At 47.8% G+C, this 21,391-nt stretch overlaps 1 protein-coding gene across 2 annotated transcripts in view; it reads left to right on the plus strand.

Moving 5' to 3' along the window:
- Window positions 1-7,888: 7,888 nt before the first annotated feature.
- Window positions 7,889-21,391, plus strand: part of LOC145354049 (sodium/potassium-transporting ATPase subunit alpha-3) — a 123,934-nt gene continuing 110,431 nt past the window's right edge. Inside the window, exon 1 of one of the 2 annotated variants that reach the window (XM_080205166.1) lies at window positions 7,889-7,985. In XM_080205166.1, coding sequence (XP_080061292.1) covers window positions 7,944-7,985 — 42 coding nt within the window. In that variant the 5' untranslated portion in view covers window positions 7,889-7,943. Of the gene's footprint in view, window positions 7,986-20,811; window positions 20,913-21,391 lie in introns of those variants that run through there. The other variant, XM_080205168.1, reaches the window with a different exon arrangement.

Consider the following 21,391-nt stretch of genomic DNA (forward strand, 5'->3'; position numbering starts at 1 on the left):
CACTCATCTTTCATCTTCATCACTTCCTTGAAAATCTTGACCAAGTTAGTGAGGCACGACCTCCCCTTTACAAAACCACATTGTCTATCACTAATAAAGCCATTTGTTTCTAATTGTGGATAAATTCTAAGAATCTTTTCCTATAATTTCCCTACCACTGACACAAGACTCAGCATCTATAATTTCTTGGATTATCCTTCCTGGCCTTCTTAAACAATGGAACAGAAGTTCCAGTCCTCTGGAACTTCACCTGTAGCCAATGATACCAAGATTTCTGTCAAGACTCCAGCAATTTCCATCCTTGCCTCCTTCACATTCTCAGGTAAATGCCTTCAGGCCCTGGGGACTTATCTACTTCAATGCTTTTTAAGACGCCAATACCACCTTCATTTTGATATCATCATGACCCAGAATATCTACACATCCTACCCTAGGCTCCTCATTCACCAACTCCCTCTCTTTGATGAATACTGAGGCAAAGTATTCACTTACTATCTCACCCATTTCCTCTGGCTCCATGCATAGATTCTCCCCACTATCCTTGAGTGGACTAACCCTTTCCCTGGCTACCTTCTTGCTCTTTACATACATATAAAATGCCTCAGGATTTTACTTAATCCTGTTTGCCAAGGACTTTCATGACCCCTTTTAGCCCTCCTAACTACTTTGTTAGGTTCTTTCCTATGTTCTTTATATTTGTCAATGCCTTTATCTGTCTTAAGCCTTTCAGACTTTGCAAAGGCTTCCTTTTTTTTTGACAAGGCTTGTAATATCCCTTATTATCCAAGATTTCTGATGCTTGCCACAGTTAACCTTCATCCCCACAGGTCCATGCAGGTCCTGAAATCCATTCAACTGACATTTGAAAGACTCCCAAATGTCAGATGTTGGTTTACCTTCAAACAGCCTCCCACAATTTAATATCTTCACCTGAGGACCACTTTTGTCCTTATCCACAAGCACCTTAAAACTTATGGAATTATCATCACTGTTCCCTCAATGCTCTCCCACTGAAACTTCAATCACCTAGCCGGGCTCATTCCCCAATACCAGGTCTAATAAGACTCCTTCCCGAGTTGGGCTATTCACACACTGTTTCAAGTGGGATTACAGAATCGGGAGGGGATATCAGGTTGGAAGAGAGATATATTGCCAGCATGGAAATCAGACAGTGGATTGGGAAATCAGGCTGTGGATTGGGATATCAGATTGTGGATGAGATATCAACTAGGAAAGGGGATAACAGATAAGGATGTGGGATATCCCACTGGGAAAGTGGATAAATGGGAAATTGGATAACAGACTAGGGGAAGTGGGATATCTAAGTCTGATATCAGACTGGGAGAGTCTAACAAATTTGATAGAATTTTTTGAGGAGGTGACCATGGAGGGCAGCACAGTTGATGTAATCTATACTACAAGGTCCCGCAAGGGAGACATATAAAGAAAGGAAATGCACATGGAATACGTGGTAATTTGATACAGTGCATTCAAAATTGGCTCAGTTGTAGGAGACAGAGGGTGATGATGAGGAGCTGCTTTAGTAACTGGAAGCCCAGTGTCCAGTGGCATATGACAGGGATCTGTGCTGAGTTCCCTATTTATGTCATCTATATAAATGACATCTATATAAATGACATAGATGACTATCTGCGAGGTAGGATTAGTAAGTTTGTGAATGACACATGAGGCTGAGTGCCTGGGCAACAAGAAGATATAGATGAGATGGTCAAATGGGAAAATAAGTGACAGGTGGAAACTAACCCTAAAAAGTGTGAGGTGATACACTTTGGAAAGTGTAACTTGACAAGGAAATATTCAATGAATGGTGTAACAGTTGGAAGTCCCGTGAAACAAAGTGACTTCGGTGTGTTTGTCTATAGATTTCCGAAGACACAAGGGCATGTTAGTTGGGTGATGAAAAAGGTATATGGGACACTTGCCTTTATGAATCGAAGGTTATCTGACTTGGTGAGTGGGACATCAGGTTGAGGGAGGGGGATTTCAATTTGGGAAATGTGATATCAAATTGGGAGTTTGGGGTATCAGTCTAAGAGAGTGGGATTTCAAACTGACTGAGTGGAATACGTGACTGGATTAATAGGATGTAAGACTGGGGCAGTGGGATTTCAGACTGGGGGAGTGTGATATTGGACTGGTGGATTGAGATTTAAGATTGTGGAGTGGGATATTGGACAGGAAAGTGGGACATCAAACTGGGGGATAGGATATCCAACTTGAGGAAGTGGGATATCAGACTGAGAGAGTGGGATATCAGACTGAGAGAGTGGGATATCAGACTGTGAGAGTGGGATATCAGACTGTGAGAGTGGGATATCAGACTGAGAGCGTGGGATATCAGACTGAGAGCGTGGGATATCAGACTGAGAGAGTGGGATATCAGACTGAGAGAGTGGGGTCTCAGACTGTGAGAGTGGGGTCTCAGACTGTGAGAGTGGGGTCTCAGACTGTGAGAGTGGGGTCTCAGACTGTGAGAGTGGGATATCAGACTGTGAGAGTGGGGTCTCAGACTGTGAGAGTGGGGTCTCAGACTGTGAGAGTGGGATATCAGACTGTGAGAGTGGGGTATCAGACTGTGAGAGTGGGGTCTCAGACTGTGAAAGTGGGACATCAGACTGAGATTAGGACATCAGGCTGGGCTTGTGGGATACCAAACATTGTGGGAGTGGTATAGTGGGAGTGGTATAGTGGACAGTGGAGTGAAATATCAGGGCCTTAGAGTGGGATACCAGACAGGGAATGTAGGATATCAAACTCCAGGATTGGAATGTTGTACTGTGGGAATGGGATATCAGACTGCGAGAGTGGAAGTTTAGAATGGCAGAGTGTGATCCACAGTGGGGAGTGGAATACCATAGTGGGGTTTGGGATATCAGACTGGGAGAGTGAGATATGAGACTGGGAGGGTGAGATACCTGATGGAAGAGTGGGATATGAGGGAATTTGATATTGGGCTGTTGACGTGGACTACTGGTTTGGAAGAGTGGGATAGCAGACTAGGAAACCTGACTTTGAAATCCAACCAGGGTGTGGAATATAGTATTAGGAGAGTGTAAGATCAGATGGGGGAGTTGGCTTTCAGACTGAAGTAGTGAGATATGGGACAAGGTTAGTGGGATATCAGTCTGCTGAAGCAGAATATCAGATGAGGGGAGTGGGATATTGAACTGGGAAGTGGAATATCAAATGGGAGAGTGGAATATCAAACTAGGGATTTGGCATATCAGACTGATGAAGTGGGATATCAGACCGACGGAGTGGGATATCAGACCGACGGAGTGGGATATCAGACCGACGGAGTGGGATATCAGACCGATGGAGTGGGATATCAGACTGATGGAGTGGGATATCAGACTGATGGAGTGGGATATCAGACTGGGGAAGTGGGATATCACACTGATGGAGTGGGATATCAGACTGGGGAAGTGGAATATCAGACTGATGGAGTGGGATATCAGACTGATGGAGTGGGATATCAGACTGATGGAGGTGAAAGAGAGAGAAGCAGAGAAAAAGTGCGAGAAGCAGAGAGAGCGACAGGTGAGAGAGGGGTAGGTCAGAGGGATTTGCATAGGTTGAAGGAATTAGTGGGGTAAATAGGTGGGGTTATGGGGATAGCACCTGGGTAGGATTGTTATCAGTGCAATCTTGATGGGCCAAATGGCCTCCTACTGCACTGTACGGTTTCTATGATTCTATGACTCTGCTACAAGATTCAATGAGATTATGACTGATCTGTTATGATAATCCGAACCCCCACACTCCCGCTTTATCCCCATAACTGCAGATTCCAATGATGATTAAAAATTTGTCTCTCCCAGGTAGATATCTGACCCAAACAGCCTAATTTCCCAGCAAGGCTGCCAGTACTGCAATGACATACCCCAGCGAGATATCTGATGAGAGTATGTGTGAAGAGACAGGCCGTGTGAATAACAGAAATGGAAGAGTAAGCTATCAGATGGGAAACTGGGATATTGAAGCTGGAGCTGGGATTCAAATCTTTGAAAGAACAAAGAAAATTACAGCACGGGAACAGGCCTTTCGGCCCTCCAAGCCTGCACTGACCATGTTGCCTGCCTTAACTAAAACCCCCTACCCTTCCGGGCACCATATCCCTCCATTCCCATCCTATTCATGCCTCTTAAAATCAATGCCTTATCAGCTCCCACTACCTCCCCTGGCAACAAGTTCCAGGTATCCATTACTCTCTGTGTAAAAAAACCTGCCTCGTACATATTCTTTAAACCTTGCCCCTCACATCTTAAACCTGTGCCCCCTAGTAATTGACTCTTCCACCCTGGGAAAAAGCTTCTGATTATCCACTCTGTCCGTGCCTCTCATAATCTTATAGACTTCTATCAGGTCTCCCCTCAACCTCCATCGCTCCAGTGAAAATAAACCAAGTTTCTCCAACTTCTCCTCTTAACTAATGCTCTCCATATCAGGCAACATCCTGGTAGATCTGTTCTGCACCCTCTCCAAAGCCACCACACCCTTCTGGTAATGTGGCAATCAGAATTGAACACTATATCCCAAGTGCGGCCTTAATAAGGTTCTATAAAGCTGCAATATGACTTGCCAATTTTTAAACTCAATACCTCAGCCGATGAATGAAAGCATGCCGTATGCCTTCTTGACTACCTTCTCCTCCTGCATTGCCACTTTCAGTGACCTGAGTACCTGTCCTCCCAGATCCCTTTTCCTATCAATACTCTTAAGGATTCTGCCATTTACTGTATATTCCCTATCTGTATTAGACCTTCCAAAATGATTACCTCTCATTTGTCCAGATTAAACTCCATCTGCCATCTCTCCGCCCAAGTACCCAACTGATCTATATCCTACTGTATCCTCTGGTGGTCCTCATTGCTATCCGCAAATCCACCAACCTTTGTGTCATCCACAAACTTACTAATTAATCCAATTACAATTTCCTCCAAATCATTTATATATATTACAAACAGCAAAGGTCCCAGCACTGATCCCTGAGGAACACCACTTGTCACAGCCCTCCATTCAGAAACACACCCTTCCACTGCTACCCCCTGTCTTCTTTGACCGAGCCAGTTTTGTATCCACCTTATCAGCTCACCTCTGATCCCATGCAACTTCACCTTTTGCACCAGTCTGCCATGAGAGACCTTGTCAAAGGCCTTCCTGAAGTCCATGTAGACAACATCAATCCTTTTCGTCACTTTCTCAAAAAACTCAATCAAGTTTGTGAGACACCATCTCCCCTTCACAAAACTCACTAATATGTCCATCTATTTCCAAGTGGGAATAAATCCTGTCTCGAAGAATCCTCTCCAATAACCACTGATGTAAGGCTCCCTGGCTTGTAGTTACCTGGATTATTCTTGCGAACCTTCTTAAACAAAGGAATAACATTGGCTATTCTCCAATGCTCTGGGACCTCCTCTGTAGCCAGTGAGGTTACAAAGATTTCTCTCAAGGCCCCAACAATTTCCTCCCTTGTCTCTCTCAATATTCTGGGGTATTTCCCATCAGGCCCTGGGGACTTGTCTACCTTAACATTTCTCAAGAATCCTATTACCTCTTCCTTTTTGATCTCAACATGACTCAAACTATCTACATATCCTTTCCCAGACTCATCATCCATCAAGTCTTTCTCTTTGAAGAATGCTGACGAAAATACTCATTTAATACCGCGTCCATATCTTTTGGCTACTCACCCATTTCTTCTGGCTCCACGCATAGATTCCCTCCCTTGTCCTGTACAGTGCAGCACTCCCTCAGTACTGACCCTCTGACAGTGCAGCACTCCCTCAGTACTGACCCTCTGACAGTGCAGCACTCCCTCAGTACTGACCCTCTGACAGTGCAGCACTCCCTCAGTACTGACCCTCTGACAGTGCAGCACTCCCTCACTACTGACCCTCTGACAGTGCGGCACTCCCTCAGTACTGACCCTCTGACAGTGCGGCACTCCCTCAGTACTGACACTCTGACAGTGCGGCACTCCCTCAGCACTGACCCTCTGACAGTGCGGCACTCCCTCAGTACTGACCCTCTGACAGTGCAGCACTCCCTCAGTACTGATCCTCTGACAGTGCAGCACTCCCTCAGTACTGACCCTCTGACAGTGCAGCACTCCCTCAGTAGTGACCCTCTGACAGTGCAGCACTCCCTCAGTAGTGACCCTCTGACAGTGCAGCACTCCCTCAGTACTGACCCTCTGACAGTGCAGCACTCCCTCAGCACTGACCCTCTGACAGTGCAGCACTCCCTCAGTACTGATCCTCTGACAGTGCAGCACTCCCTCAGTACTGACCCTCTGACAGTGCAGCACTCCCTCAGCACTGACCCTCTGACAGTGCAGCACTCCCTCAGCACTGACCCTCTGACAGTGCAGCACTCCCTCAGCACTGACCCTCTGACAGTGCAGCACTCCCTCAGCACTGACCCTCTGACAGTGCAGCACTCCCTCAGTACTGATCCTCTGACAGTGCAGCACTCCCTCAGCACTGACCCTCTGACAGTGCGGCACTCCCTCAGCACTGACCCTCTGACAGTGCAGCACTCCCTCAGCACTGACCCTCTGACAGTGCGGCACTCCCTCAGTACTGACCCTCTGACAGTGCGGCACTCCCTCAGTACTGACCCTCTGACAGTGCGGCACTCCCTCAGTACTGACCCTCTGACAGTGCGGCACTCCCTCAGTACTGATCCTGTGACAGTGCAGCACTCCCTCAGTACTGACCCTCTGACAGTGCAGCACTCCCTCAGTAGTGACCCTCTGACAGTGCAGCACTCCCTCAGTACTGACCCTCTGACAGTGCTGCACTCCCTCAGTACTGACCCTCTGACAGTGCAGCACTCCCTCAGTAGTGACCCTCTGACAGTGCAGCACTCCCTCAGTAGTGACCCTCTGACAGTGCGGCACTCCCTCAGCACTGACCCTCTGACAGTGCAGCACTCCCTCAGTACTGACCCTCTGACAGTGCAGCACTCCCTCAGCACTGACCCTCTGACAGTGCAGCACTCCCTCAGTACTGACCCTCTGACAGTGCGGCACTCCCTCAGCACTGACCCTCTGACAGTGCGGCACTCCCTCAGCACTGACCCTCTGACAGTGCGGCACTCCCTCAGTACTGATCCTCTGACAGTGCAGCACTCCCTCAGTACTGACCCTCTGACAGTGCAGCACTCCCTCAGCACTGACCCTCTGACAGTGCAGCACTCCCTCAGTACTGACCCTCTGACAGTGCAGCACTCCCTCAGTACTGACCCTCTGACAGTGCAGCACTCCCTCAGCACTGACCCTCTGACAGTGCAGCACTCCCTCAGTACTGACCCTCTGACAGTGCGGCACTCCCTCAGCACTGACCCTCTGACAGTGCGGCACTCCCTCAGCACTGACCCTCTGACAGTGTGGCACACCCTCAGTACTGACCCTCTGACAGTGCAGCACTCCCTCAGTACTGACCCTCTGACAGTGCAGCACTCCCTCAGCACTGACCCTCTGACAGTGCAGCTCTCCCTCAGCACTGACCCTCTGACAGTGCAGCACTCCCTCAGCACTGACCCTCTGACAGTGCAGCTCTCCCTCAGCACTGACCTTCTGACAGTGCAGCTCTCCCTCAGCACTGACCTTCTGACAGTGCGGCACTCCCTCAGTACTGACCTTCTGACAGTGCAGCACTCCCTCAGCACTGACCCTCTGACAGTGCGGCACTCCCTCAGTACTGTAGTGATCTCGCCTTTCTTTTGAGGACTGAGATGTGAGATTGTGTTCCGCCAGTTTATCAGTTTATTTTTGGAGTGTGAGTACCATATGTGTATTTGTTTTGTCAGTCCATTAATCCAGAATGAATGTCACGTGACCCAGTTACCAGCACCAATTCTCGAGTAGGAAGTGGAAGCTGCCTTGTTTGTGTGTGGAAGGAGCAGTTTGAAAGATGTTGACCGAGCCCTTGGATCAGTCGATGACCGATGATCAGGTAATGTATTCGATCTGCTCCTGCCTGCCAGCCCGGGTAACAGTCGCTGGGTTCAGCTGTGTCTCTGGACTGGGACAGAGGTCAGTCTTTAAGATGCAAAGCACAATACGATGCTGCCTGGAAGTCTCAATGCTGCACACTCTATTTCCATTCAGCATCAGGCGCTGCTCACTCAGCCTGTTCCGTGTCTCACACTCGCCTCTCAAACACCCTGCCCACACGCTGCAGTTTCCTCCCTGCTCACTGGCCTACTGACAACTACTTGAACCTCCGTCACGCTGTATCTCTCTCCCTGCCTCAGTCACCCCCCCTCTCTCTCTCAGCCTCTCTCACCCTGCTCTTTGTCTCGCTCTTTCTGCCTCTCTCACATTGTCTTTCTTTCTCTGTCTCTCTCTCTGTCTCTCTGTTTCTCACCTTCTGCCTCTCCCTTTCTCTCTGCCTCTTTCATCCTCTCTCTGTCCGCCTCTCTCCCTTCTGTCTTTCTCCCTGCCTCTCTCACCTTGTCTCTCTCTGTCTCTCGCACTTTTTTTTCTCTCTCTCTTACCTTGTGTTTCTTTCTCTCTCTCTGTTCCTCTCTGACCCTCTCTCCCTTATGATTTTAACTTTTCTATTAGTCTAGCTCTTTCTCATGTCAGTCTTTTAATCTCCCTCTGCCATTCTCTAAGTCTCTGTTACTGCCATCCTATCTGTCTCTGTCTCTCTCTGTCTTTCTGCATCTCTATTTTTCCTGTCTCTGCCTCCATGTCTTTTTTTATCTGTCTTCTTTCTCTCTGTTTCTCTATGTCTTTGCCTTACTGTTTCTCACCCTCTCTGTCCCATTTTCTCATTCACTTTCTCATTCAGTAACTGGCTGAGTTTTTGTCTCTGTGTAACTCTTTTCTCTCTCTCTCTCTCTCTCTGTCAAATGTCCTTTCTGTATCTCCTTGTCCCTGTAAGATTTATCTACCTCTTGATTACCTTTTTTCCCTCAATTGTAACTCTCTGTCTGTCCTCACTCTGTCTTAATATCTGTCTCTACCTCACCATTCCTATCTCTATCTCTTTCTCTATTTGCATATCTCACACTCTGTCAGGATTAGAGCTATGTGCTATATCCTTTTGTCCAAACACCGTCTATTGCCACTCGGTGTCTCTTTCTCTTGCTCTATTTCTCTCCATTTCTGTCTTTCCCTGCCTCTCCTCCTCTCTTTCTCTCTCTCACCCTCACACCATTCTCCTCCATCACAAGACATTGACAAGGTCATGGTCTCCGATAAGGGAAATATTTCAGTTTGCTGGGTATAGATTAGAGTTTGATGTGATGGAGTGTGAGTGAGCAAGGGAACTGATTGCAGGGACATTCCAGACATGGCGGGCGGAGGGGGGCACAAGCAGCTCGAGGGAGTGAGCAGCTGCACACAAAAGCCTGGAATGAGATCGGAGAAAAGTGATAGTGTGACTGACATTAAACCAGAGGCACTCACAGAACCAGTGACATTCAGGCAGAGGTGGGAACTGTGCTCCTTGGAGAAAAGAAGGCTGAGAGGAGATTTGATAGAGATGTTCAAAATCACGAGGGGGCTGGACAGAGTAAACAGGGAGAAATTGTTCCTGCTTGGAAAAAGACTGAGAAAGAGAGGGCAGAGATATAAAGGGCACAGTCTGACTGCAGCGAGGCCAGAGAATTTGGCAACTCGGCCAGATCTCGGTTTACTGCAGCTGGATGGGAAAATCCAGCTGGCCTGAATAGCCATAACAGTCTGGCTAAAGTATTTAACAAAAGAAGCAAATGTGCTGTGAAGAAGGTCCTTTTCACACAGGGAGTGTTTGTGATCTGAAATGTTCTGCCTGGGAGTGTGGTGGAGGCAGGTTCAATCGAGGCTTTCAAAGGGGCATTAGATGATAATGTGAACAGAAACAAGGGGTTACAGGGGAATGGCACTAAGTCATGATGTTGGTTTGGGGAGCTGGTGTGGACACAATGGGCCGAATGGCCTCTCCCCATGATTCTCTGATTTTGAGTCTAAATCAGGCTGATCTGTCAGAGTCTGATTGCGCACCTCCCAGCTGGGATTCGCCCAAAAACATTCTAAATTCCCAATGTGTGGGAAAATGGGAGTAAATCGCACCAGTTTGTTCAGTGTGATTTCCAGAATGAATCTCTGACAGTTTGTGTGAGCGGGAGCGTGGCGGGCTGGGAGAATCACCCCTCCCCCAGATTTTCAATGTGTTTTGGCCTGCACATTGAAGTTCCATTTCGTTATCATATCCCCAGGTTACAAATATAGAAAACATCCCAGACAGATCCACTGGGAAATTAATACTCATATTGTGACAGTAAAATCCATCCATTGCCTTATTCATTCCTATACTGCACCATCCTCAAATCCTACAATGATCCCTTATCTCAGTAATCTCCTCCAGCCCTGAGAACCCTCCACATCTCTGTGACCTTCTCCAGTCCCTACATCCCTCCCTATCTCTAACATCCTCCAGTCCCTACATCCCTCCCTATCTCTGTAACCTTCTCCAGCCCCTACAACCCCCTCTATCTCTGTAACCTTCTCCAGCCCCTATAACCCTCCCTTCTTCTGTAACCTCCTCCAGTCGCTACAACCCTCCAACCTCTGTAACCTTCTCCAGCCCCTATAACCCTCCCTATCTCTGTAACCTTCTCCAGCTCCTATAACCCTCCCTATCTCTGTAACCTTCTCCAGCTCCTATAACCCTCCCTATCTCTGTAACCTTCTCCAGCTCCTATAACCCTCCCTATCTCTGTAACCTTCTCCAGCTCCTATAACCCTCCCTATCTCTGTAACCTTCTCCAGCCCCTATAACCCTCCCTTCTTCTGTAACCTCCTCCAGTCGCTACAACCCTCCAACCTCTGTAACCTTCTCCAGCCCCTATAACCCTCCCTATCTCTGTAACCTTCTCCAGCTCCTATAACCCTCCCTATCTCTGTAACCTTCTCCAGCTCCTATAACCCTCCCTATCTCTGTAACCTTCTCCAGCTCCTATAACCCTCCCTATCTCTGTAACCTTCTCCAGCCCCTATAACCCTCCCTTCTTCTGTAACCTCCTCCAGTCGCTACAACCCTCCAACCTCTGTAACCTTCTCCAGCCCCTATAACCCTCCCTATCTCTGTAACCTTCTCCAGCTCCTATAACCCTCCCTATCTCTGTAACCTTCTCCAGCTCCTATAACCCTCCCTATCTCTGTAACCTTCTCCAGCCCCTATAACCCTCCCTTCTTCTGTAACCTCCTCCAGTCGCTACAACCCTCCAACCTCTGTAACCTTCTCCAGCTCCTATAACCCTCCCTATCTCTGTAACCTTCTCCAGCTCCTATAACCCTCCCTATCTCTGTAACCTTCTTCAGCCCCTATAACCCTCCCTTCTTCTGTAACCTCCTCCAGTCGCTACAACCTTCGCTATCTCTGTAAATTCCTCCAATCCCTACACTCCTCCCTATCTCTATAACCTGCTCCAACTCCTACAGACCTCCCTATTTCTGTTATCACCTCAAACCACTACAAGCCACACTTTCTCCGAAAGTTCCTTCAGCCTCTCCAACTCTTTCAATCTCTGTAAGTTCCTCCAGCCTCACAACACTCCACATCTCCCTAATCTCCTCCAGCCTCACAACACTCCACATCTCCCTAATCTCCTCCAGCCTCACAACACTCCACATCTCCCTAATCTCCTCCAGCCTCACAACACTCCACATCTCCCTAATCTCCTCCAGCCTCACAACACTCCACATCTCCCTAATCTCCTCCAGCCTCACAACACCCCACATCTCCCTAATCTCCTCCAGCCTCACAACACTCCACATCTCCCTAATCTCCTCCAGCCTCACAACACCCCACATCTCCCTAATCTCCTCCAGCCACACAACACTCCACATCTCCCTAATCTCCTCCAGCCTCACAACACTCCACATCTCCCTAATCTCCTCCAGCCTCACAACACTCCACATCTCCCTAATCTCCTCCAGCCTCACAACACTCCACATCTCCTTAATCTCCTCCAGCCTCACAACACTCCACATCTCCCTAATCTCCTCCAGCCTCACAACACCCCACATCTCCCTAATCTCCTCCAGCCTCACAACACTCCACATCTCCCTAATCTCCTCCAGCCACACAACACTCCACATCTCCCTAATCTCCTCCAGCCACACAACACTCCACATCTCCCTAATCTCCTCCAGCCTCACAACACCCCACATCTCCCTAATCTCCTCCAGCCTCACAACACCCCACATCTCCCTAATCTCCTCCAGCCTCACAACACTCCACATCTCCCTAATCTCCTCCAGCCTCACAACACCCCACATCTCCTTAATCTCCTCCAGCCTCACAACACTCCACATCTCCCTAATCTCCTCCAGCCTCACAACACCATATCTCCCTAATCTCCTCCAGCCTCACAACACTCCACATCTCCCTAATCTCCTCCAGCCTCACAACACCCCACATCTCCCTAATCTCCTCCAGCCTCTACAACATTTCCTTTCTGTGTAAATTCCTCCAGCCCCTACAATCTTCCCTATCTTTGTAACTTCCCCTGGTCCCTACAACTATCTCTGTAAAGTCCAGCACCTTCAACCCACCTTACCTGTAACCTCCTCCAGTCTTCCTGATCTCTGTAGCCTCCTCCAACCTCCCTATCTCAGTAACCTTCTCCAGTCACTACATACCTCCTTATCTCTGTATCCAACTCCAGCCCTTGCATCCTTCCCTATCTCTGTAAATTCCTCCAGTCCCTACACCACACTCCTTCTCTCTGTAACCTCCTCCAGCCCCTACACCACACTCCTTCTCTCTGTAACCTCCTCCAGCCCCTACACCACACTCCTTCTCTCTGTAACCTCCTCCAGCCCCTACACCACACTCCCGATCTCGATAATTTGCTGTAATTCCTACCACAATCCTTTTCTCTGTAACCTCCTCCAGCTTCACAACCCTTCCCATCTCTGTAACCATTTCCAGCCCCTAGAACTGTCCGTATCTCTGTAACCTCCTGCGACTATTAAAAATCACCAAATAAAAGCAAAATATTGTGGATGCTGGAATATGAAACAAAAACAGAAAATGCTGGAAAATCTCCGCAGATCTCTCAGCATCGGTGGAGAGAGAAAAGAGCCAACATTTCACTTCTGGAGCTGAGAGTAAAGAAGAAGTCATAGAAGGTGCAACATCTTCTCCTTTACCTGCTCCCGGGTCGCCATCCCAGGTAGTAGAGTCATAGAGGTTTACAGCGTGTAAACAGGCCCTTCGGCCCAACTTGTCCATGCCACTCGTTTTTTTTTTAAACTCCTAAGCTAATCCCAATTGCCTGCATTTGGCCCATTTCCCACTATACCCATCTTATCTATGTAATTATCTAAATGCTTTTTAAATGACAAAATTGTACCCACCTCCATTACTACCTCTGGCAGCTTGTTCCAGACACCACCCCCTATGTGAAAAAATTGCCCCTCTGGACACTCCTGTATCTCTCCCCTCTCATTTTAAACCTGTGCCCTCCAGTTTTAGACCCCCCTATCTTTGGGAAATGATATTGACTATCTACCTTGTCTATGCCCCTCATTGTTTTAAAGACCTCTATAAGGGGTCATCCCTTAGCCTCGTATGCGCCAGAGAAAAAGTCCCAGTCTGTCCAGCCTCTCCTTATAACTCAAACCATCAAGTCCTGGTAGCATCCTAGTAAATCTTTTCTGCACTCTTTCTAGTTTAATAATATCCTTTGTATAATACGGTGACCAGAACTGCACATTTTATTCCGAGTATGGTCTTACCAATGTCTTGTACAACTTCAAAAAGATGTCCCAACTCCTGTATTCAATGAAACCAAGCATGCCAAATGTCTTCTTCACCACTCTGTCCAGCTGTGACTCCACTTTCAAGGAGCTATGAACATGTACCTGTAGGTCTCTTTGTTCTGTAACTCTCCCCAGTGCCCTACCATTAACTGAGTAAGCCCTGCCTTGGTTTGATCTACCAAATTGCATCAACTTGCATTTGTCTAAATTAAACTCCATCTGCCATTCGTCAGCCCACTGGCCCAATTGATCAAGATCCCATTGGTGGCATAGTGGACAGTGAAGAAAGTTATTTCAGAGATAACTGTCCACTATGTCACCAATCGATCCTAAACACCCTTTTCAGGTGAATCAGTGCTTCACATGCACCTTCTTCAGTTTGGCCTATTGTATTCACTGCTCCCAATGTGATCTACTCTATATCGGAGAGACCAAACACAGACTGGTATAATTATCATTTTAATGTAATGTATATTGAGACCAAACACCTTCGGTCCATCCGAAAGCAGGACCCAGACCTTCCTGTCATTTTCTCCTGCCCACATGTCGGTCTTTGGCCTTTTGCAATGTTCTAGTGAACCCCAGCGCAAACTGATGGAGCTCATTTTCCAAATGGTCACTTTACAGCCTACTGGACGAAACACTAAGTTCAAAAACTTCAGAATATGAACTCTCCCCACCACTGTCACAACATTTTATTTCATTTCTTCTTTTCATCTCATTCATCCATTTTTATCCCCCTTCATTCTCACTTCCATTTTTCCACTTCTCCATTCTGACTCTCCATTGCTCTCCTCCCCCCGACTTCAGGACAACTCTCACGTTCCTCAGGCAATCTCTTTACGATCTGTACCTCTGTTCTGCCATTCACACATTCTGACAACTTAATGGACATTTCTAATGCCTTTCTCAGTCTTCTTTATCATCATCATTTACATTCCCTTTGTCCAATTACAGCCCCCTCCCCACCTTCATAGTGTAAATCTCTTCTGATTTTATTTGCTCTTAGCTCTGATAAAGAATCATCCAGATTCGATCTGAAATGTTGCCCCTATTCTTTTTGATTTGATTTGATTTGATTTATTATTGTCACACGTATTAGCATACTGTGAAAAGTATTTTTTCTTGCGCGCTGTACAGATAAAACATATCGTTCATAGAAAGGAAACAAGAGAGTGCAGAATGTAATGTTACAGTCATAGCTAGGGTGTAGAGAAAGATCTTCTTAATGCAAGGCAAGTCCATTTGAAACTCTGACAGTAACAGGGAAGAAGCTGTTCTCGAGTCGGTTGCTAAGTGACCTCAGACTTGTATATCTTTTTCCAGATGGGAGAAGGTGGAAGAGAGAATGTCCAGGGTGTGTAGGGTCCTTAATTATTCTGGCTGCTTTGCTGAGGGAGTGGGAAGTGCAGACAGAGTCAATGGATGGGAGGCTGGTTTGCTTGATGGATTGGGCTACATTCATTCTCCACAGATGCTGTCAGACCGTTGAGAATTTCCGGAATTTCCTGTTTCTGTTGTGTAAAAGTCAGCAAATCCTCACTATTAATGGCAGACATCATAGGTTTTATACAGGAACTGTATCACAGTGGGGTTTATACAGGAACTGTATCACAGGGGGGTTTATACAGGCACTGTATCACAGTGGGGTTTATACAGGCACTGTATCACAGGGGGATTTATACAGGCACTGTATCACAGCGGGGTTTATACAGGCACTGTATCACAGTGGGGTTTATACAGGCACTGTATCACAGTGGGGTTTATACAGGAACTGTATCACAGTGGGGTTTATACAGGAACTGTATCACAGCGGGGTTTATACAGGCACTGTATCACAGTGGGGTTTATACAGGCACTGTATCACAGTGGGGTTTATACAGGCACTGTATCACAGTGGGGTTTATACAGGCACTGTATCACAGTGGGGTTTATACAGGCACTGTATCACAGTGGGGTTTATACAGGCACTGTATCACAGCGGGGTTTATACAGGCACTGTATCACAGCGGGGTTTATACAGGCACTGTATCACAGCGGGGTTTATACAGGCACTGTATCACAGTGGGGTTTATACAGGCACTGTATCACAGTGGGGTTTATACAGGCACTGTATCACAGTGGGGTTTATACAGGCACTGTATCACAGTGGGGTTTATACAGGCACTGTATCACAGTGGGGTTTATACAGGCACTGTATCACAGGGGGATTTATACAGGAACTGTATCACAGCGGGGTTTATACAGGAACTGTATCACAGCGGGGTTTATACAGGAACTGTATCGCAGCGGGGTTTATACAGAAACTGTATCACAGGGGGGTTTATACAGGAACTGTATCATGGGATTTACAGTAAAAAGTCTGACAACACCAGGTTTTAGTCCAACCTATTTATTTGATAATATACTCGCAAGCTTTCGGGTTAGCCCCTTCGTGAGGTGAATGGAGAGTTCTGGCCTCAGACAGAGCATATAAAGCACAGACAGTTTAGAGATTACTGATTAGAATGCGAATCCTTACACCTAACCTGCTGTTCAAGACCTGAAGTGGCTGATAATGTGAGTGGAAGGAGCACTGATCACAGTTTAAAGAGATGTGTATTGTCTCCAGACAGTACAGTAAGTGAGGTTTTGCAAACCCAGGTAGGTCACGGGGGTTACAGATAGTGCGACATGAACCCAAGATCCCTGTTGAGACCGTCCTCATGTGTGTGGAACTTGGCTATCAGTCTCTGTTCAGCGACTCTGCGCTGTCGTGTGTTGTGAAGGCCGCCTTGGAGAATGCTTACCCGAAGGTCAGAGGCTGAATGCCCGTGACCACTGAAGTGTTCGCCAACAGGACGGGAACAGTCTTGCCTGGTGACTGTCGAGCGATGTTCATTCATCCGTTGTCGTAGCGTCTGCATGGTCTCCCCAATGTACCATGCTTCGGGACATTCTTTCTTGCAACGTATCAGGTAGACAATGTTGGCCGAGTTGCAAGAGTATTTACCATGTACCTGGTGGACGGTATTCTCATGTGTGATGATGGTATCCATGTCGATGATCCGGCATGTCTTGCAGAGGTTGCTGTGGCAGGGTTGTGTGGTATTGTGGTCACTGTTCTCCTGAAGGCTGGGTAGTTTGCTGCGAACAATGGTCTGTTTGAGGTTGTGTGGTTGTCTGAAAGCAAGAAGTGGGGGTGTGGGGATAGCCCTGGCGAGATGTTCGTCTTCATCAATGATATGTTGAAGACTCCGGAGAAGATGTCGTAGCTTCTCCGCTCCGGGGAAGTACTGGACGACGAAGGGTACTCTGTCCACTGTGTCCTGTGTTTGCCTTCTGAGGAGATCGGTGCGGTTTTTCGCTGTGGCGCATCGGAACTGCCGATCTATGAGTCGAGCACCATATCCTGTTCTTATGAGGGCATCTTTCAGGGTCTGGAGGTGTCTGTCACGATCCTCCTCATCTGAGCAAATCCTGTGTATACGGAGGGCTTGTCCATAGGGAATGGCTTCTTTAACATGTTTAGGGTGGAAACTGGAGAAGTGGAGCATTGTGAGATTGTCTGTGGGCTTGCGGTACAGTGAGGTGCGGAGGTGACCGTCCTTAATGGAGATGCGTGTGTCCAAGAATGCAACTGATTCTGGGGAATAGTCCATGGTGAGTCTGATGGTGGGGTGGAATTTGTTGATATCATCATATAGTTGTTTCAGTGATTGTTCACCATGAGGCCAAAGGAAGAAAATGTCATCGATGTATCTAGTGTATAGCATCGGTTGAAGATTCTGTGCAGTGAAGAAGTCTTGTTCGAACCTGTGCATGAAGATGTTGGCATATTGAGGTGCAAATTTGGTCCCCATGGCTGTTCCATGTGTCTAGATGAAAAACTGGTTGTTGAAGGTGAAGACATTGTGGTCCAGGATAAAGCGGATGAGTTGTAAAATTGCATCTGGAAACTGGCAGTTGTCAGCATTGAGTACTGAGGCAGTCGCAGCAATGCCATCGTTGTGGGGGATGTTGGTGTAGTGCGCTGAGACATCCATTGTGACGAGGAGTGTCCCTGGTTCAACTGCTCCGTGTGTGCTGAGTTTCAGTAGGAAGTCCGTAGTGTCGCGACAAAAGCTGGGGGTTCTTTGTACAATGGGTTTCAGGATGCCCTCGACGTAGCCGGAGAGGTTCTCACACAGAGTTCCATTGCCCGATACGATGGGACGGCCAGGTGTGTTTGCCTTGTGTATCTTTGGGAGGCAGTAGAGATCTCCAATGCGGGGAGTACGTGGAATGAGAGCACGGAGGGTGCTCTGAAGGTCCGGATCAAAGGTCTTGATCCCACATCATGGGATTTATACAGAAACTGTATCACAGGGGGCTTTTTTTGGAACTATATCACAGAGTGGTTTATACAGGAACTGTATCACAGGTGGTTTATACAGAAACGATATCACAGGGTGGCTTTTTTTGGAACTATTTCACAGGGGTGGTTTATACAGGAAATTTGGTCTGCACTGACTTTCTGAAAGAGCAACTCTCCCCCACGCTGCCCCTGTCACTCCACACATTTCCATCTAACCTACACATCTTGGGACACAAAGAGTAATTTAACATGGCCAATCCACCGATTGTGCACATCTTTGGCCATCTTTGTGGGAGGAAACCTCAGCACCCAGAGGAAACCCGCACAGACGCAAGGAGAACGTGCTAACTCCGCAGTCACCTAAGGCCAGAATTGAACTTGGCTCTCTGGAGCTGCCTTTGTGACACCCCAGGTGGGTTTTAAATTGTGTATTGATGGTGGGGAATTCAGTGATGATACTGTCACTGAATGTCGAGGTGCCATGGTTCGATCCTCTCTTGTTTGAGATGGGTGTTGCCTGACACTTGTCACTTGTCAGCCCAAGGCTGGATTTTGTCCAGGTCTTGCTGCATTTGGACTTGGACTGCTTCAGTATCTGAGCAATTGGAAATGGTGCTGAGATATTGTCAGGGCCCATAACAGTATTCAGTGCTTTTTTTGATATCACGTGGAGTGAATGGAATTGGCTGCAGACTGACGTTTGTGAAGCTGGGGACCTCAGGAGGAAGCTGAGATGAATCAAGCACATGACACTTCTGGCTAAAAATTGCTGCGAATGTTTCAGCCTTATTTATCTTTTGCACTGATCCACTGGGCTCCTGTGACGTTGAGGACGGGGATATTTGTGTAGCCTCCTCCTTAAGCGAGTGAGTTAATTGTCAGCTACAGTTGGTCACCATGGAGGAGTACTGTTCCATTCACTGTCTGAAGGTGTGGGAGGTGACTGGGAGTTGGCAATCTGCAGGAGACCTCCTTGCCCATGTTTGACCTGGTGCCAGGAGACTTCATGCGGTATAGATTCAATGTTGAGGACTCCTGGAGCAAACCTATCCCACTGCGTGCAGGGCTTGTCCTGCCACTGAGACAGGACATACCCAGGGATGCTGGTGTCTGGGACATTGTCTGTCAGTTGTGATACCACAGAACCATAAATTCTCTAACGTGCAGAAGGAGGCCATCAAATCTGCACTGACTCTCCAAAAGAACATCCCCCCCCACCGGCCCAACACCTCTGCCCTATCCCCTTAACCCTGTCCAATTTAGTACGGCCAATCTAATCTGCACATCTTTAGACATGAAGGGGCAATTTGACATTGCCGATCCACCTGACCTTCACACTTTTGGAGTGTGGGAGGAAACTGGAGCACCTGGAGGAAACCCACGCAGACACGGAGAGAATGAGCAGACTCCACACCATCTTTGTTTGAATTTATTGAATTTGATTTATTATTGTCACATCTATTCGTGTACACTATACAAAGCATACCATACATAGAGAAGGAAAGGTGAGAGTGCAGAATGCTGTGTTACAGTCATAGATAGAATGTAGAGAAAGCTCAGCTAAATACAAGGCAGATCCATTCAAAAGTCTGATGGCAGCAGGGAAGAAGCTGTTCTTGAGTCGGTTGGTACATGTCCTCAGATCTTTTTTCTGATGGAAGAAGGTGGAAGAGAATATGTCTGGAGTGCGTGGGCTCCTTAATTATGCTGGCTGCTTTCCTGAGGCAGCAGGAAGCGTAGACAGGGTCAGTGGGTGGGAGGCTGGTTCGCGTGATGTCTTGGACTACATTCACGAGCCTTTGTAGCTTCATGTGGTCTTGGGCAGAGCAGGAGCCATACCAAGCTGTGATACAACCAGAAAGAATGTTTTCTATGGTGCATCTGTAAAAGTTAGTGAGAGTCGCCCGAGGCTGGAATTGAAACCGTTCCCTGGTGCGATTGGATAGCAGTGCTAACCACAGTGCCACTGTTGACTGACCAGGCTGTGGGACAGCTCTCCCCGTTTTGACTCTAGCCCTTCCACACGTCAGTGAGGAGGAATTTGCAGTGTTGACGGGGCTGAGTCGGCTGCTGTTGTGCCTGGTGCCGAGGTCGAGGCCGTGGGTGGTCTACCCGGTTTTATTTCTTCCTGAAGTTTACACGATTTGATAGAGCTAAGGGTGTCTCTGGGCCGTTTCAGAGGGGCAGTAAAAAATCACCCACATTGATGTGGCTCTGGAGTCACATGTAGGCCAGACTGGGTAGGGATGGCAGGTTTCCTTCCCTAAAGGTTATTTGTGAACCAGATGGGTTTTTAATGATAATGTGCCAGTTTCCTGGCACTGTTGCTGATACTGTTTTGGATTTATTAATGTATTGAACTCAAGCGGCACCAGCTGCCATGGGAGAGATTTGAAGCCATGCCCTAGAACGTGATGTCCAGGCCTCCAATTGACTCACCCAGTGACATTGCTAATAGCCAGTCATGGCGTAGCACAGAGGACATCAGTATCACACTGGGCATTGTACAAGAGCTTGTGCCAAGCTGTTTGACAGGAACAGTCCCAGCACAAAGTGCGAGTGGTGTATGTGAGGAATTCCCAGATCAGTGTGGGGGAGACAGATGGGATCTGTGGATTCAGGTTGAGAGGATTATGTTCTCAGCCTTGTCTCTGAGGCACAGGCAACAGCAGGGGATAAATCCGTGCATCTAGTGGTCATGACACTGACTGCCCCAGCACGCAGAGGCGGAGAGAGGGAGCGACAAGGAGAACGGCAAGTCACAAAGGTTCAATCCTTGTAATGGTGAGTCCGCCGTGGGAGCCGCTGAGGGATTATGTCGCCCGGCGACTGGGGTAGCGAGACGTGGAGGCCGATGCGGGAAGTGGCCCAGAAGCAGCAGCTGATGGAGAAAGAGAGTTTTGAGGAGCTCTCGTTAGGGCAGGAGTTCGGGAAGCTGGGATTAGTCTCCCGAGCACAGCCAGGGTTAAGAGGAGATTCCCTGGGACAGTACGCAACTCAAAAAGGGGATGGTGATCGAGGGGAGTAAAAGAAACACGGTTTCAGGGCAGCAAGAATTCTCCATGTTAGTGAAAGAACAGAAGGAAGGCCTGAGAATTGAGTCCAGTCTGCCTGTAGTTGTTGTGATCCAGTAGGCGCTGCCTGTCAATTTTCCAGAGCACCCAGATGAATATGTGAGGAGGGGGCAGTGGGTGGGTGGGCAAGTATGGGCAGAGAATGACAGAGTGATGAAGGGAAGGGCTAGCTTTTTCCAAAGAACCAGG

This window comes from Carcharhinus amblyrhynchos, chromosome 16 (assembly GCF_965287045.1).
Source record: "Carcharhinus amblyrhynchos chromosome 16, sCarAmb.v2.hapA, whole genome shotgun sequence".
NCBI classification, from domain to species: domain Eukaryota; kingdom Metazoa; phylum Chordata; class Chondrichthyes; order Carcharhiniformes; family Carcharhinidae; genus Carcharhinus; species Carcharhinus amblyrhynchos.